The sequence below is a fragment of the Megalops cyprinoides genome, chromosome 16 (genome assembly GCF_013368585.1).
Source record: "Megalops cyprinoides isolate fMegCyp1 chromosome 16, fMegCyp1.pri, whole genome shotgun sequence".
NCBI lineage: Eukaryota > Metazoa > Chordata > Actinopteri > Elopiformes > Megalopidae > Megalops > Megalops cyprinoides.
Genome location: NC_050598.1, coordinates 10,992,024 through 11,008,552, shown reverse-complemented (window position 1 = coordinate 11,008,552; position 16,529 = coordinate 10,992,024). Strand labels below are relative to the sequence as shown.

At 40.1% G+C, this 16,529-nt stretch overlaps 1 protein-coding gene across 1 annotated transcript in view; it reads left to right on the top strand.

Moving 5' to 3' along the window:
• Window positions 1-6,296: 6,296 nt before the first annotated feature.
• Window positions 6,297-16,529, top strand: part of sh3rf2 (SH3 domain containing ring finger 2) — a 29,342-nt gene continuing 19,109 nt past the window's right edge. The window contains exons 1-3 of the mRNA XM_036548483.1: window positions 6,297-6,363; window positions 7,322-7,745; window positions 15,586-15,855. Of these exons, the coding sequence (XP_036404376.1) occupies window positions 7,368-7,745; window positions 15,586-15,855 (648 nt within the window). The 5' untranslated portion in view covers window positions 6,297-6,363; window positions 7,322-7,367. The remainder of the gene's footprint in view (window positions 6,364-7,321; window positions 7,746-15,585; window positions 15,856-16,529) is intronic.

Here is a 16,529-nt window from a genome sequence, read left to right as displayed (position 1 = left end):
TCATCTATAGCAGCTAGCCAGTCTTGCATCTAGCTTAGTAAGATAGGTCATTTTTATATAAGATTTGCACAGCAACATTAAAAGTACAGATTTTGAAATACGAGTCAATTTCCTGGCCCTGTTTCTCCACTGTTTTCTGTTCTTCGGGGACAGCTTCCAGCAGGTCTGTAGGGATCTCTCTGCCTTGTGGCCACTCACTGACATGATTTCCCCAGTTTGTAATCCAGAGACAGAGAGTACTTGCAGGGTTGTGTAAGATATATCCTCACATATGTATCAACTCACATCTTTCCATATGTAGTAACATTGGTCTTAACTGACAATCACAAAACACTGAAATGTTCATTCTTGTAGCTAGCTAACAGTGACACATTAGCAAGGTGACTTTTAAATACATGGCTGCAGAGATTTAAACTGCAGAATTATGGTGTGCACCCACAGTCCTGACCATTATCATGCCATGAAAGGTGATGTATTTGTCCACACACCAACGTGAAGAGAAAATTAGCTGGACAGCAATGGTCAGTAGCTACACAAAGCCTTTTAAGTTTCTACGTGCTGATTTGTTAGAAACCGTTGTTTTGAATTTAGAAAACTTTGTTTTCATGTGTGCATTGATGTTGAAAGTCAATAAAGTTCCTGTCAATCTCAATGAATAAGTCTGCTGAATGATTAAATTAAAATGATCATTCATATTTTTATGTAATTTCAGAGAATTTGATTTTGATTTGATTTTCTTTAAAAATAAATGAGGGCATGTAGTGAATAATTCAGTGATACATGCTAATAAATAAACAGCTAATGTGTAGGCAGAGTACGGAAGGGGTTTAAAATTTAAACACTTACCCAAATCCCACATTTTTACTTAATTATGTCTCGAATTAGGTCTCTAACTGCTGTACCCCATGGTTAATTGTGGGGTTTTTTTCACATTTGCTCAAACTTTAAGTGAATCTACAAAAGACATGTTTCTATCAGTCATAAATGCGGAAACAGTTGTGATTAGTTAATTCTCTGTTTCAGATAGCTCTTAACAAGTGATTGTAACCAATGGGAAGAGCATGTATATTGCCAAAACAGGGGCAAATGACCCATGCAAAACATTCAGATGTCTTCCCTCAGTCAGGAGATAGTGATCGCATGCAGTGCCAACCAGAAATGTATTTAATAACTATCTAAACAGATACAGAGAGAGAACAGGGCGTAAAAAGAATCCAAACAATGCAAGAGGAAAGTAGACAAATTTACTTCTTCAGCTACAACTCTGATTAGTGAGAGCCTCTATGATTTGTTTACGCTTGGGTTTATGTCATTACACTGAAGGCATTGTCATGCTATAATCTTTGATGTAAAATAGGGCTGTAAGAATTAATGGGTTATTCATGCACATACAAACTTTTTTGCTCATGGCTGTACTTTGCTTCTAAGATCTTACTAGGTTTAATGTAGTCCAAATGCATTAACAGCTGGAAATGGAATAAAGGAAAAGTAGAACAGGGAGAAGCATTTTAAACTTCTTGCTTGAAAGCAAGTGTTTTAAACTTCCTTGAAACCTGCTAGCTTCCTATTTTATCCAGTGTAGCTAGCAAGTTAACATTAGCTGGTGATTTCACAGATAACAATTAGCTTAATCTCTAAAACAATTCAGGCAAAAGACAGCTTTCTTAGCTAGGAAATTAGCTTGATGCTTTACTCTAGCTAGAAAATTTTTGGTGCTGCCGAATTAGCTAGTTAGCTGCCAACATAGAGAACACACATACACAAATCCTACATGTAGCTATTTGAGAAGGACCTGACCTGGGGTATGAACACCACAGAACTGATAAAGAAGGCACAGCAGAGACTCTACTTTCTGAGGGTCCTCAGGAAGAACAACATCGCCCAGAGACTGCTGGTGTCCTTCTACCGCTCCACCATAGACAGCATTCTCACTTACTGCCTCTGTGTGTGGTTTTCCAGCTGCACTGTGGCACACAAAAAAGAGCTTCGCAGGGTCGTCAAGACTGCTGAGGAAATCATCGTGTGCCCCCTCCCCACCCTGGAGGGCCTACACAGTTCCTGCTGCCTCAAGAGAGCCCATAACATCATAAAGGACACATCCCACCCCGGTCAGTCTCTGTTCGAACTGCTACCATCAGGCAGACAGTACAGAGCCATTAGAACGAGGACAAACTGACTCAACAGTTTTTATCCCACAGCTGTACAAGCTTTAAATGCCACAAAATAATGTTCACATTCACTGTGCAATAAGGGATCTATGCAATTAATGCTCAGGCTTCTTCACTCTGCAACAAGGGGTCTGTGCAATCTTTCTGATCTGTGCAATCTTTCATTGTAGATATCTCTGGGTGCTTTTACTTGTGTTCTACCTCTACTTTTTTATAGTCTACTTTTAAATTATTTGTATTGATTATTTTACTATAATTGCACTCAAATTTTGTTGTACATGTTCCAATGACAATAAAGTAATTCTGATTCTGATTCTGATTTAAATCAGCCTTCTTAATTTATTCAGAGTGTAAGCACTGTTAGCAGCCTGCCATTGGAATATAGAAGGTATGGAAATTCCTAGTTCCCTGGCAGTAAATCCACAGAAAATAATGGTATTCTGATGAGTAGAACACTCACACCCAGAGACACAAGATAATAGGTTTGCTAGCATAAAAAAAAATTGCTTAGCTCCTTTTTCTACCAAACTGAATAGTTTACATATCATCTACTTCTACTGCTGGATATTTACAAAAGCAATTCAGGAGAGGCAGGTTGCTCAAAAATGCGACAGAAATACCCCAACAGAATCAAGCAAGCAACCTACTCCTTACAAAGGTGTACTCCTTACCCCTAAGTCTTAGTGAGGCTTTGTGGTGTTGTGCTGGCCATCGGGATCTCATTTTACATCTGAAATTTAATGGCACTAATAAATTGCTTGCACTCTTGCATGAGAGAAATATAATGCTGTTCACACTATTGCAACCGGTGTGAAATTATAGTGTATTACACATATGTTCTGACATAGCAGCGTAAATGTTGAACTATCCTTTGCTGCAGCTTAGCTTCCATGCTAGATGTGTGCTGTTATAGCAATGCCATGCAATTGTTATAGCAATTGCATAACACAGGAGGTTGAAAGGTGAGTTGAATAAAAAAAAAAAACCCAGATCTTTTTATCACAGGTACAATGTGTGAAGCTTGGTGGAAACCTGGCATCAGTGCACAGATTTTGGGAGTACAGTTTCCTGCAGATGCTCTGTCTGAGACATGATGCCTACCCACGCATTTGGACAGGGGAAAATGCTGTAATTTACCTCTGAAGTCAATCACATATGACAGATCTTTAGCTACTGTACTCCTCAATAAATCTGCAGTGGAGTTACCATACTTCCATGGTTCCGACCAATTTCTAGCAAGTCAGAAAATAATTGATTCAGATGTCACAATTCAGTCTTGATCGAGTGCAAATTCTCACTTAATAGATTATCTGAGAGGATATCTCCTTTAGCAGATTGCCCATGATAGTCGATGCCATTGATTTATGTATTGATCTTGTGGCAGTATTTTGGCTTCTGACTGTCCTTGCTCAGTAAAAGTTTGCATGAGCATAATCTTAGGACTGTATCATTGATAATATAGACTAGACAGGTAGAGCAGCGATACCTGTGGTCTGCAGTACACAGACAAATAAACAAATGTATTACAGATGTTCAGATGTGTTTATCATAGGTATTTGCTAACCATCAGAAAAATGTACAGGATTCAAACTCCCTGAAATACAGGTGTAATGTTATTCTCAACATATATTTGACCTTTGACCTTTTTAATTCACAGAGCAATTTGTCTCTCTGGGCTGATGGTTTGACTTTTGACTTTTGCACCTGGAATGTGGGAGAGCCCAGTAATCATAGGGCAAGTAAGCTGTGATGAGATGAATCATGAATTTTGTGTCACAGGTACTTACTGCATTTGTCTACAGACATACACAGGGATAATTGGTGTTGGGTTAAAGAAACTTACTTCAGATCAAGGTTACCACAAACACTGAATGCAGTCCCATAAAAAGATGCCATATACATACATTACTCCAGTGTACTTGGTATTTATAACATACTTGCACTTAAATAATAATCCTAATTTTCAAGAACTAAATGAAATGATTTCACTTCATCTGAACGTCTGATTAATACAGTTATTGTTAATAATGATTTTTGTTATTTTTGAGATGAATATGCCTGGAATGATTTACCATGCAATCTGTTGATGCTTTATATCTGTGCTAAAGATTCTGGAAACTACAGGAATGGGAGTAGTTTTTCACTAGCTCTGGGTTTTGTTTAGATTCTTCTGGAAATCATGTGTCTTTGCTCCTCAAGAGTTGACCTGATCTAATGATTCTTCTGTCATTTTCCCCCAAAACCTTTCTATTAACCTTTAATGAGCGCAGCATTGGTGTATGCTATGGAGTTGCATTGAAAGTGAGGGTCAGTAACTTTATACTCGGTGTCAGTGACAAGAAAATGATATCGTAAACAAGCCTAAGTGGTAGTGGAATGGGTGGGTAGTAAATACTGTTTTTATCACCCCTTAAAATCCTTCCCTGACAATAGAAATACTATACCCCAGAATTTCACCCACTCCAGCATTCAAAGCTTGGCAGTATAATTCATGTGCAGTAGTTACCATAGTTATATAATCAAAATGACAGCTTATAAATGTAACATGGGGAGCACACAAAATGTGAATGTGGCATGTATTAAAGGATTTTTAAACAATTGGTGCAGTTTGTCTAATCCACCACCAGAGGGGGAAAACACCAAAAGCACTAAAAGGCATTAATATGTTCAGAGCCATCTGCTTCCAAGAATTACGAATAGACAAATCAGATGCTTTTTATGAATAAAACCTTTGGAGCAAACCCCTACATTCCTATTTGAATCAGTGTGCTTATAATATCAACTGTTTGTATGAATTAAATCAAACTGGAGAAATGTGATTCTTCAAGTGTATTTACTCTAAATTTTATTGCAGCTGTATGAAATATTCTGTCATCTGTTTTAGGTTGTAAGCTTTTAATGTAATTTACAACTACACTAAACAAATTAGAGGAGCAAAAATATGTAAATACCTTGGGTTCTCAAAATAAACTGCCATATATGGCTAGCAGAGTTTGAATACTCAAATTTCAGATAAATGTGTTTTATGTTTGTCAGATAAGGTGTAGGTGTAGTCAGACAGCGAAGTGAATTGTTCAGAACAGAGGTATTTATTACCCCATAACTTGAACGGGGAATTGGGGCACAGTGCAGTATATTAGTATAGATGAACATCATGGACAGTTTCAAGCCCTTTGTTTGGTAAACATAGGCAGCTCTGTTTTGCCCCTAACTAATGAGGCTGCTTGTGTTTGTCTGTTGAATCCCTGACAGCAGGCTGGGACTTGGGTGTGACCAGGTTTGTGCAGGTTGGCAGGGATGCAAGTACACAGGGTGTACAGATTTTTTTTTTTTTTTTTCCGGAAGATTGCTTTATTGCCATTATCACCACCATCACCACCACCACTCACCATACAGCTGAAGCAGTGTCACACTGTTGGGTCCCTGCTACCACTGTTTGGGTACATTACACTTTTTTGGGGGTGGGTGTCTGTGGGCATGTATGTGGTAACAATATTTCAACAAAACCTTCCACCCACAGGGGTCTCCTCAGTTCTACCAAAAAGACATTCAAGAGAGTTATGAAGACCGATGCCTGCAGGAAATGAACTGGTGATCCTCATAATTAATGTAATGAATATATTTATTTATTTATTTATTTGGCAGACACTTGCAGGTGACTGCCAGATAAATGCGACTTACAGGGTTCTCTTGGAACATAATATGCAGTGCTGAAAATCTCCATCTGATGCATTGCTTGTAGATACTCAGATCGAGCGTTTTTTAATAGCGTCTTACGTAGCCAATGTATATGTTAACATATGTGTGTGTGTACACACGCGCACCGTGAGAGAGAGAGACGGAGTGAAAGAGAGCATAACTTGCACAAGCTGTTTTCAGATATTTTATACAACATACTACTACAATATACATCGTATACGATGCAAAGACAAAAGTTATTTTTAAAAGACACAGTAAGAAGTTACAAATTGTTATTGGTATTATTACTATTATTATTAAATTGACTATGTCATGCACGTCTGACATTTCACTGTGCAGTTTTCGTTGCCAGGAACCCAGCGCCGCATGGGTTAAAGAGCAGCATGTAAATTGATACGAGTGAGTAAGTGCATAGTTTTCAAACTGTGCGGTGTTTGGACTCGCGAGTATTGTCCTGAGGTCGAGTGAAATACCTGGCGAGCGAAGGGAACCTAAGGTTAGTAGCAAGCTAAATATATCTCTTAAAATAGAAACCGTTTTCTTTCTTCAGCCCTAACAATTGTGTGACGATACATTTGTCGCAGTTAGTACTTTGAGCAAGGCTCCGATCTTCTTCCAAGCGGAGTTCCGTCTGTTTCCTCTTACAAGTTCGCTGGCTGACTAGCAAGTTAGCAAGCTCCGGGTATTTGCGGTGTTTCCCCACAATTTGGAAGTTTCTGTACGATGTGGGCTAATTGGGGGTTTATGAATACCTCCCGGTTTTGAACCACCCTCCCCTTTTCAAACTAGTCCTGAGCATTCTCCCAGGTCGACTTAGTGCGTATTTTATTGCGTATCCGCACGACGCGGAGTTAACTTCCTTAGTATTACTCTTATCTTGACACCTGTCTGATGCAGCCAAGAAAGATCAACAGTGATTCCGGCTTCGCACACGGGAAAACTTTCTCTTTGCGCAAGTAGCATCACTGCAGATTGTCAGGAAAACCTGTTGTAGAAGACGAAATCAAGGCGTCTGTTTGATCCTGAGAGAGAAACTGGGAGGTGTGCATTATTTTCTAAGATTATAATGAGGTAGGCCGCTGAGGCGTGTCTTCTGCCTAAAACAGGTAGTAACACCAGCTCCTTGCGAGGCGGCTTTGTTGTGATCACGATGACAGCGTTACGGAAGAGAGACATAATTATGTTATAATTTTAGGCGTCCACATTTATTGCTAGTAGCTCGTTATTTGCGATAGTTGAAGGAAGGAAGACGATCAGTAATTCCAAAAAGGCATAGCCTTTTCAATATTTAGCGAACAGATACTGGATTTAAACTGTAGAACTTCTTAGGTGGGTTTTAGTTGAAACAATACACAATTACACATTTTAAGACAAGGTGGAAAACATTATTATTGTTGTTGCTGTAGCAAGTGTGTTGGTTTAAGGGTTTTTACAAGGTCATTGATTCTTTTCAGAATGTTGGATGTGTTGTGGGAACTTGGCACCTCTGCTTGAGGCGAGATGGATGACCTGGCTCTGCTGGACCTGCTGGAATGCCCGCTGTGCTTCGAGCGGCTGGACGTGACGGCCAAGGTGCTGCCGTGCCAGCACACCTTCTGCAAGCCGTGCCTCCGGCGGCTGGCGGCATCGCGCACGGAGCTGCGCTGCCCGGAGTGCCGCGCTCCCGCGCCCACCGGGGTCGAAGAGCTGCCGGCCAACCTGCTGCTGGTGCGGCTCCTGGAGGGCCTCCGCCAGGGGCCGGGAGGACCCGCCAGGGCGGGGTCGGGCAGGCACGCCGTACCCGCCGCTCAGGACGAAGCGCGGAGAACCAGAGAGGCGAGGTATTCACACCCCACCCAGCGCAGGCAGACGCAGGCGCGTCGCAACCCTCTGGACGGGGCAAGTATCTTTTGTAAATTACCTTCTTGTAAATTCGCTTCTATCCCTGCTTAAAGAACGGACAACCCGTAGACCCCTTTCTGTCTTTTTGGGATTGATTTGCAGATGTGGGCGATATAACTCTATTGAGCAGGAGCTTTGGAAGGGCAGATGTTATCCTTCATGAAAGTGTGTTTATCCTTGGCAGAGGCAAAGAAGGGAAAAGTTAAACTCTCTCTGTGACCCTAAGCCTCATCTTTCACAGTTGGCAGTGCACTTAGAGTGGATCTATTTTTAATAAAGGTTCAAAGCAAAAAAGGATGCTGTGATGTAGGCATTACCAGCATTATTGTGTTATCGTCCCAGAGAGGAATCTTTATTTTGTGTGTGTGCTACAGTTTTTATAAAACTTGTCTTCTGTCTCGTTTCATGCAGTCATAACCCACATGATAATCAGTTTGCTTTAGCTACTCACATTGCAGTATCCGGGATCCATTTGAATCCAGTAACTGATTATACTGCAACACTCTTAGCACAACTGAAATTTAAGGTCAGTGAGAAAATTGAAGAGTCCCAGGCCCAGCATAGGAAAGCTTCTTTAATACCTCACATCAAAGTTAACTAAACGGAGTTCTACAGGAGGCCTTTTCATACTCAATGATTCTTTCTGTAAGAAACCAAAGACCTCTAAATAAATCCTTCAGCATCTTGTGTAAGTACTGTATGCTTTTCAGAAAACCACATCCTTGGAGCATACTAGTCTACTATTTGTTAATATATAATAAGAGCATAAATTATGTTTTTGAGAGAAAAAGCTGTGAAACGTCAGCACCAAAGAGGTATTCTCTTTTTGTCCTTAGCCAGGTAAACATACCATAAAGCCTTATTATCCATGTTTGAAGTGTCCAGAGCCATTATACTGCATTTTAATTTCTCATATGCGGTATATTTGACATATGCCTTACACTTTGTGTTTTATATTTTAGCAAGTGTTACTGGATCCACAAGAAAACAGGAGCATTTTGACATTGACATCACTGAAAAGTTTCACTGTTTAAGGCCTAGTGTTAACCCTGCAGTATGGTAGAATGTAGAATCTGCTGACTGTTACTCTTTTGCTAAATGAATGCATAGCAGAGACGCCTCTGTCTTATTGCTGTTGTTAATAATTTCGGAATCCACTTTATCTGATAGCTAGGAAAACAGTGAGGTTATTCATGGGTGGAATTGCTTAGGGTTTTTTCTAAATAAAGGATTCATTTAGTTGTGTAATGGATTTACAGAAAAATGGCTTACACCCTACATGACTTGTAGATAACACACTGTATTATTGTCACATATGGCACATCCTTTGTTCCCTTTTCCAGTCTTAACAGTGTATTGAAGTCACTCCATGATAAAATCTTTGTAGTCCAAATCACTCCAGCTGTGACCAGGGTGTTCCAGTATCTTTTACCGCCCTGTGTTTAATTGAATTTTGTATTAAAATTAATTGAATTTAATCTTTTACTCCAAGCAAAAGATTCTTGCAGTGAACATTTTTAGAAATTTGCGTTCATTGCAAAAATATAAATGCACAAAAATGACCACATCTGCTTGATTAATTTCATTTCAGATGTTGTCAGGTTTGCTTGCTAAAATGCGCTTTGGTTTGTCAGTGCTGTTTTTCCAGTCTCATGCTGTTGATTTCGGAATGTGTGCTCAAACATTTTATGTTACAGTCCTTGACAAAAATGGCTTGTGATGAATGTTCTTTTGTAGGCTGAGTTTAATGAGACAAGTATGCTCTTAACATTTGATCTGGTCATGCCAAGAATTTTTTATTGATGAATATGGGCTCATGTTATACTGTATGTACCTGTGGTGTACATACTGTGGTGAACACAGATTATTTCAATTAGCATTTCACCCACATTAAATAAATAAAGAATATTTCAGTCATTCTTTCCACAGGCCTTGTCTCATTCAGACTGGTATTTCAGACTTTCTTTAGGGGTGGAGCGAGGCTTGTTGTCTGTATGCTTTCAGAAGATGAAGCCACGAGATTTGCTGGAGGTCACAGTGGAAATTTCCCATTTTCATTCCATTAAAATAGTCCATATGCACTTACAACACTGTGCCACAGTACGCACACACCTGTTCGAAGAGGATCTCCTTGTTCACTTTTCCTGTTCATTTATTGTGTTTTGAGATCAATATGTGTCCATCCAGAGCCATAGTCAGAGAATTGCCTACATAATCACCTTTGTAGTATCTCATAGACCCTGTCCATTGTGATTATTAAAAATGCATGTTGTAACACTCTGAATCCCAGCTTTTCAGTGTTGAAGTCAGATTTGGTTTGCCACTGGAGGCAAAGTCCTTGTTAAACAACAAGCATTTCAGTGATCTCTTTATAGGAAGACTTCATGCTTCAGTCCTCTTTTTGTTAGTTTTAGTTCAGAACTGCATGAGCAAGTGGACCAGCACAGGGTGAATCACCTGATGTTGCCTGTATTTCAATGCGCTAAATAAAATGGTTAGCATTCACTTCCATGGTACATCAAAGAAATTATGAAACATTCATACAATAATGAAGGAGATTAATGGTCTTGTAAGACCAGTTAGTTCAAAACAAGGCTTTCTCATGTGAAAAGTATTCACAAAAGAAAATATGAACTGTACACTCTTTCAACTTCAAATGACATTTCTATAATTCTTACTGGTAGCTTTCTAATTATTTCACATTTTTTGTAAATCGTCTCAAGACGACATTAAAAATCAACATCATTTTAAACAAGTATAGCAAAAAAAAGTTGACCAAATGAATGAACTTCTCTCCTCCACCCTAGCCCTAAAGCGGTGGAATGAGCTCCCCATAACAGTCATAACAGTGACAGTGGCGTCATTGTCCATCTTTCGACTCAAATCCCACCCAGTGGTTCAGTATCTGTCTAAAATTGCAGGCTTAACCCTATTAAATGCAGTTTTGTAAGTAGCTCTGGTTAAGAGTGTCTGGCAGTTGAATAAATATAAATATAAGCATAAACATAAATATCAAATAACTCATAAGGCAACAAATATGTGTATGTGTTTGTATGCACAAATGCATGTAAGTACATGTGGTTGTATATACAGTATGTAATGGAAAAACCATCTGTGCAGACATCTGTTTTGTGGATAACAGAAAGTAACTGAGAGGTCCCGAGCATCTCTGTCACTTAGTGCACAGCAAGAGTGGAACAGTTTCTGTTCACTGAGAGGAAAAGGCAATGTGGACTGTGTAGATGCTGCTGGAAGATGTTCTTTCCTACTACAGTACCAGTCAAAAGTTTGGACACCCCTACTCATAGAAGGGTTTTTCCTTGCGTTTACTATTGATTTATATATACATTATTTATCCATATCCATAAATAATAGTAAAGACATCAGAACTCTGAAATAACACAAATGGAATTATGCAGTGACCAAAAAGTGTTAAACCAAAACTTTAAAAGCCAAATCTTGTTTTAGATTCTTCAAAGTAGCCAAAAATAATTTTCATTTCATTTTTGGAAAGAAAGTCATACATAAGCATCAGCTTCACTATTCATATTTGTCTGAGAAACAAATTTCAAGCATTTAAGTGCAAGTCTTTGGATCAAAATGTCTTTGAATGCGTGTTTCCCACTATCTTAATCAGGTGTGTCCAAACTTTCGACTGGTACTGTTGAAGTGGCTTGTTTCAGGTCATTGTAAGGAATCCATTACTGACCAGCATAGAAAATGCACTATACTCTTTGACCAGCAGCAGTAGGGGGAAAAAAAGATGAAGCTGGACATGAAATATTCATGCTGATTTGAAATGATCTGTGAAATAAGCTGATATTTAATGAGTCTGGACTCTTATCACTGTGATAATGGGGGTATTATCATGGTGTAATGATGGGGCTGAATTGTTTGTTCTGCATGTGGGTGATTGAGGAGTGATTCAGTTGTTTCTGGAAAGCAATACAAACAAAGATAGTGCCAGGATGTAAAATATTAAATGTATAAAGTGCGTCTTATTAAACTGGTAATAGGGCATGAATAAGTCATTTTCATATCAAAGATGAAAACAGACTGATTGGTTCATAAATAATGTCATGGTCTCTTTTCAGAGCTGCTTATTGTGTCAGAAACTCACTCGTAAAGTCTGGTGGGAAGCAACAAAGAAAACCATCTGATAGCTGATTTTCAAATGAATATTTCAGAAGAACTGACACGTCGCTGAAGAGTCATTTATTTATAAATCCTCTCAGAATCACAGTGTTCTCTGACTCCCTGAAGCATAATAGAAGCCCACTGATGCTTTGGAGTCTGTTTGTGGTCTGGTATGGCAGATCTGAATGAAACATCACCGTGAGTGGAAGGAACTGCAGACAGTGATAACATTGTCCATATTGTCCTGTCATATGACAAGTCGTCATCCACTGATCACACATAAGAACAGTGCATGCAGATGGTATTTGTCGTGTAATTATGGAGTGATGTAATTATAACATGATGTAACGTGTAAGTAAACCTGTTTGTGGAACGTCTGAGATCAGAGGGCAGAGAAAGCAGGCAGTGTCCCTGTGTCCAATTTGACTTCATTGCACCTGTGTGCCCGGGAGTACTCGTCACTGATGAAGTTTGTTGCTCTGGGTTGGGCACGTCAGCGGGTGTGTCCCCAGTCAAAATCAAGCAGGCGAATGCCATCAACCGCTTTAAATGTTTTGTTTTGAATACAACATTAAAACTGCCTGAAAGGACTCCGCTGACGTAGAGGCCAGCGGGGGATGTGCTCAGAGCATATGGGCTTAGTGAACCGACTGTCACCAGCGTTGGGATCAGACACAGAGAGGGACTCCCTGATGTGGGAGCGGGGCTGCGCCGTGCTGACAGCACACCCTACCCCCCACAGCTGGCCTGTGGTGCCGCTCCTCAGCATATCTCCCGGAGTGAGACCTGCCCCCAGCTCAGCACTGACTGGGCTTTGTGGTTTGAGTTACGTTATATTATTGTCATTTAGCAGACGCTCTTATCCAGTGTGACTTACATATGTTACAATTTTTACCCATGTTACCCGTTCATACAGCTGGATATTTACTGAGGCAATTCTGGGTTAAGTACCTTGCCCAAGGATACAGCAGCAGTGCCCCAGCAGAGTATCGATCCGGCAACATTTTGTTACAATCCATGCACTTTACCACTATGCTACACCACCACCCCGCGTTAGTAGAAAACTGTTTTAAATCTGTTTCTGTAACATACTGCCTGCCACTGATGAAAGTTCAAACTGGTCGTCTTGTCCGGATTTTTGATAAATCTGTGACATCATCGCAGAAAAAACTGGTTGAATCAAAGTATGGGCAATACATTCTATTTATGAATTGCCTGCAATCTGTTACTTTCTCTTGTGCTCCAGTTTGTGCATTTTAATTTGGCCAAATTAGCTCATTAATTGATTCGCAATCAAGTTCAATCTTTATTAGTGAAGCAAAGTTACACGTGACCATTTTCCTTTGAGAGGCAGGTAGTGTCAGCCGTAGAGTACTGTCAGGCTGTCACTGGACCTAAATGAAAACAACAGTAACAACGTCTTTTGTCATACATGACAACTAAAGAGGCAGAAAGAAGCTTTATGCAGAATATGCCTTAGCATGAACTCAGAGGCATCAGTTGTGCTCTTTATGTCTACAATTGGATAAGCAGCGGACCTTTTAAGTTTAAGTTTTAGCAAGTTGATTGCGTCTTCTGCTTTTATGTGAAGCTAACCAGCTACTTAGCCACCTCACTTGGAATTGAATGTTGCATTTGGTTCCATTTTCTGAAATATAATCACAATAATAGGCTTTAACCATGTCAAGGTTCATCTTATTTGAACTGTCGATAGCACCAGTTGTGACCCACTGGTGACTATTCCAAAACAAGGCAACAGTAGGCTTGGCATGGTGCTGAATATTATGTTGTCATGGCCTCTCAACAAACTAAACTAAACCAATAAATACTGGCCAGTGGTTTAACTATTGAGCAGATGGGTTACATATTTGGTTCATTACAAGGGAAATCAAGTAAGCAACTATTGTATTAAATATTAAATATATATCAGAAAATTAACCTGTAGACTGGTAGTGTTGGCATAGAATGTCCATTGTTCACCCACTTTCAAAAGCACTGAGGGCTGGAGGCGCTTGATTGTTAGCTTGATTCTCACTGTGCAGATAAGTGTAGAACATTTCCATGTACAGCTGATAAGGCAGAACAAGGTTGCTGCAATCCTTTATCGCTGGTCTATGGTGTCACCATAGTGTTTCAGCGGTTAGGACAGAGTAAAGCAGCTGGCTCGGTTCTACAACGTCAACTACGCATACATGCCTCAGTCCCCAATCCACAATAGGCACACAGAAGGAGCTTATGCAGTGTGCTTGCACCTGTGGCAGTCCTATATGTGCAAATGATGTTACAGTGTAGGACTTGTCTGTAAACTCAAGTAAATTCCTATAAAAATTACTTGTTAACTAAATCTTAAAGTTTATAAGGGTTGAGCTCACATTCTTCAATGATAAGATCTTTCTTATTCTAGTTCTAGTTCAGGAATGTCAATAGTTAAGTCTGTTTGAATGTGATGATCATTATTTTGCATCAGTTTAGATCTGGTATTGTGGCAGGGAGAGTGTAAGACTATCCACTGGCACCCTCAGGACCTTTTAATTTTCCCTTTAGTATTGACATTCAACACAATGATAATAATTTACCCTTAAATCCTTTGACTGAGTTCCACAGTAACCTGACCTTAATCTGAATGGCCCAGACCTGTAATAACGGCCTTCCAGAATCATCTGAAACATCTGAGCCAGTGTTGGAATTCCCCCATGTCACTGGGCTGGAGCAGGCAGGGACAAGCAGATCGCTCAGTGCTGCTTCAGTGCAAGTGAAGCCGAAAGAAAAATGTTATTTTGAAACCTTAAATGCCTTGGAAGTTCTTATTCTGTGTGTGTGTGTGTGTGCATGTGTGTGTGTGTCTGTCTGTGTGTGTGTGTGTGTGTGTGTGTGTGTGTGTGTGTGTGTGTGTGTGTGTGTGTGTGTGTGTGTGTGTGTGTGTGTGTGTGTGTGTGTGTGTGGCATGGGGGTTCAATGCACCGTTGCTTTTCATTCCATAATGTTGCTTTTGCCTCTCATTTCAGATAAGGGTAACTTTGATGTATGAAATAACACAAAATTCCCCTAACTGCATTGTAGAGGGTATATTTCTGAAAGCACTCATTTTTCCCAGAACATTTTATGTTAAGTGCATGACCTTCTGTATGGTCAAATTTAGTCTCTCATGGGTAATGCACAGACACTGAAATGGAAAGAGGAATTTGAAGTGAATTTTTTCATCTACATCTTTTGTTATGTCAGTCACATTCCCTATTTGTAACTTTCAACCTCCAGTTTTGACATACATAAAAGGTTCATGTCATTTGTATGATAATCTTGCATATGATTTCAATGAGCAGAAAGTCGTGATTGCATCTCTGAACAGACAAAACTACATAACATTACATTGCAATCATTTAGCTTATGCTCTTATGCTCGACATCCAGCACAATAGAACATAGGTGTATCCATTCAAATTAAGTGAGCAACAGTGTCAGACCAGGCTAACAACACTCCCAGACCAGTGAGTGTGAACATATCACTATTCAAGCCCTAGTGAAAACAATATTGATACAATCAGGTTGAAGGGGTTTATGTCAAGATATGACTACACTCGGAATTGTAAATTGTCATGTTTGGATCAGATGCCAGTTGCTCACCCTTGACGTCTTTGACCATGTTTTACCTCCACATAGAGTGAGAAAATAGTGACTTAAATTTTTGAACTGCCTTTTTTCAGGTTCCATGGGCCAGAGCCCTGTACAATTACAAAGGAAATGTCCCGGGAGAACTCAACATGAAATCCGGTGACATCATCATACTGCGCCGGAAGGTGGACGAGAACTGGTACCACGGAGAGGCCAACGGCAGCAGCGGGCTGGTCCCTGCAAGCATGGTACAGGTGGTCAATCAGCTGCCACAGCCCCTGCCCCTGTGCCGTGCCCTCTACGACTTTGATATCAAGGGTAAAGACGAGGAAGACTCCAAGGACTGCCTGTCATTCCTCAAGGTATTCTTCTGCCTAGATGCCGTCTGTGTGTAGCCTACACCAAGTCAGTCAGATACTCCCCATCATTAAAAGTGTGATATGAATTTTTTGGGGCAGCGGTGGTTGTGGTATGTGTGGGAGAGGGCCTTGTGGAGGGGGGGGGGTGGTGGTGGTTGGGGGGGCGGCGTGCTTGTATGCATGTACCCTGTTATATGCCAGTGCAGCGTACTTAAACTTTGGTGATCGTGCATAACATTAATTGTCTGATATTTAGGGCCGACCTTGTTTGGTGTTTCCCCAGTGTTCCCCTGGTGTATCCAGTCCTTTTACAGTGCGTACCACCTCAGGTCTGACACACCAGGCTTTTGACACTAGTTCTCTGTATCTAGTGCATTAACCCCCACTACTAGCAGCTATTACTATGAGTGCATGGATTTGCTTGGACGTTTAAGACAATAACTCCCATATTTTACCAGAGTGGGTAAAATCAATTCATTTTGCTTTAGAATCTCTGCCAAGGAAAAAAAAACAATACTAGCCCAAGAAATAGATGGAAAAATGAAGCAAAAAAAACAAAAAAACATGATCATAATCTGAGACCAAAATAAAGATATTACGCCAGAGGTGGGAGAACAAATGAAAGAATACTATTTTGCAGTCATATGATATTGCATTTCTGACTGTGCATAAATGGC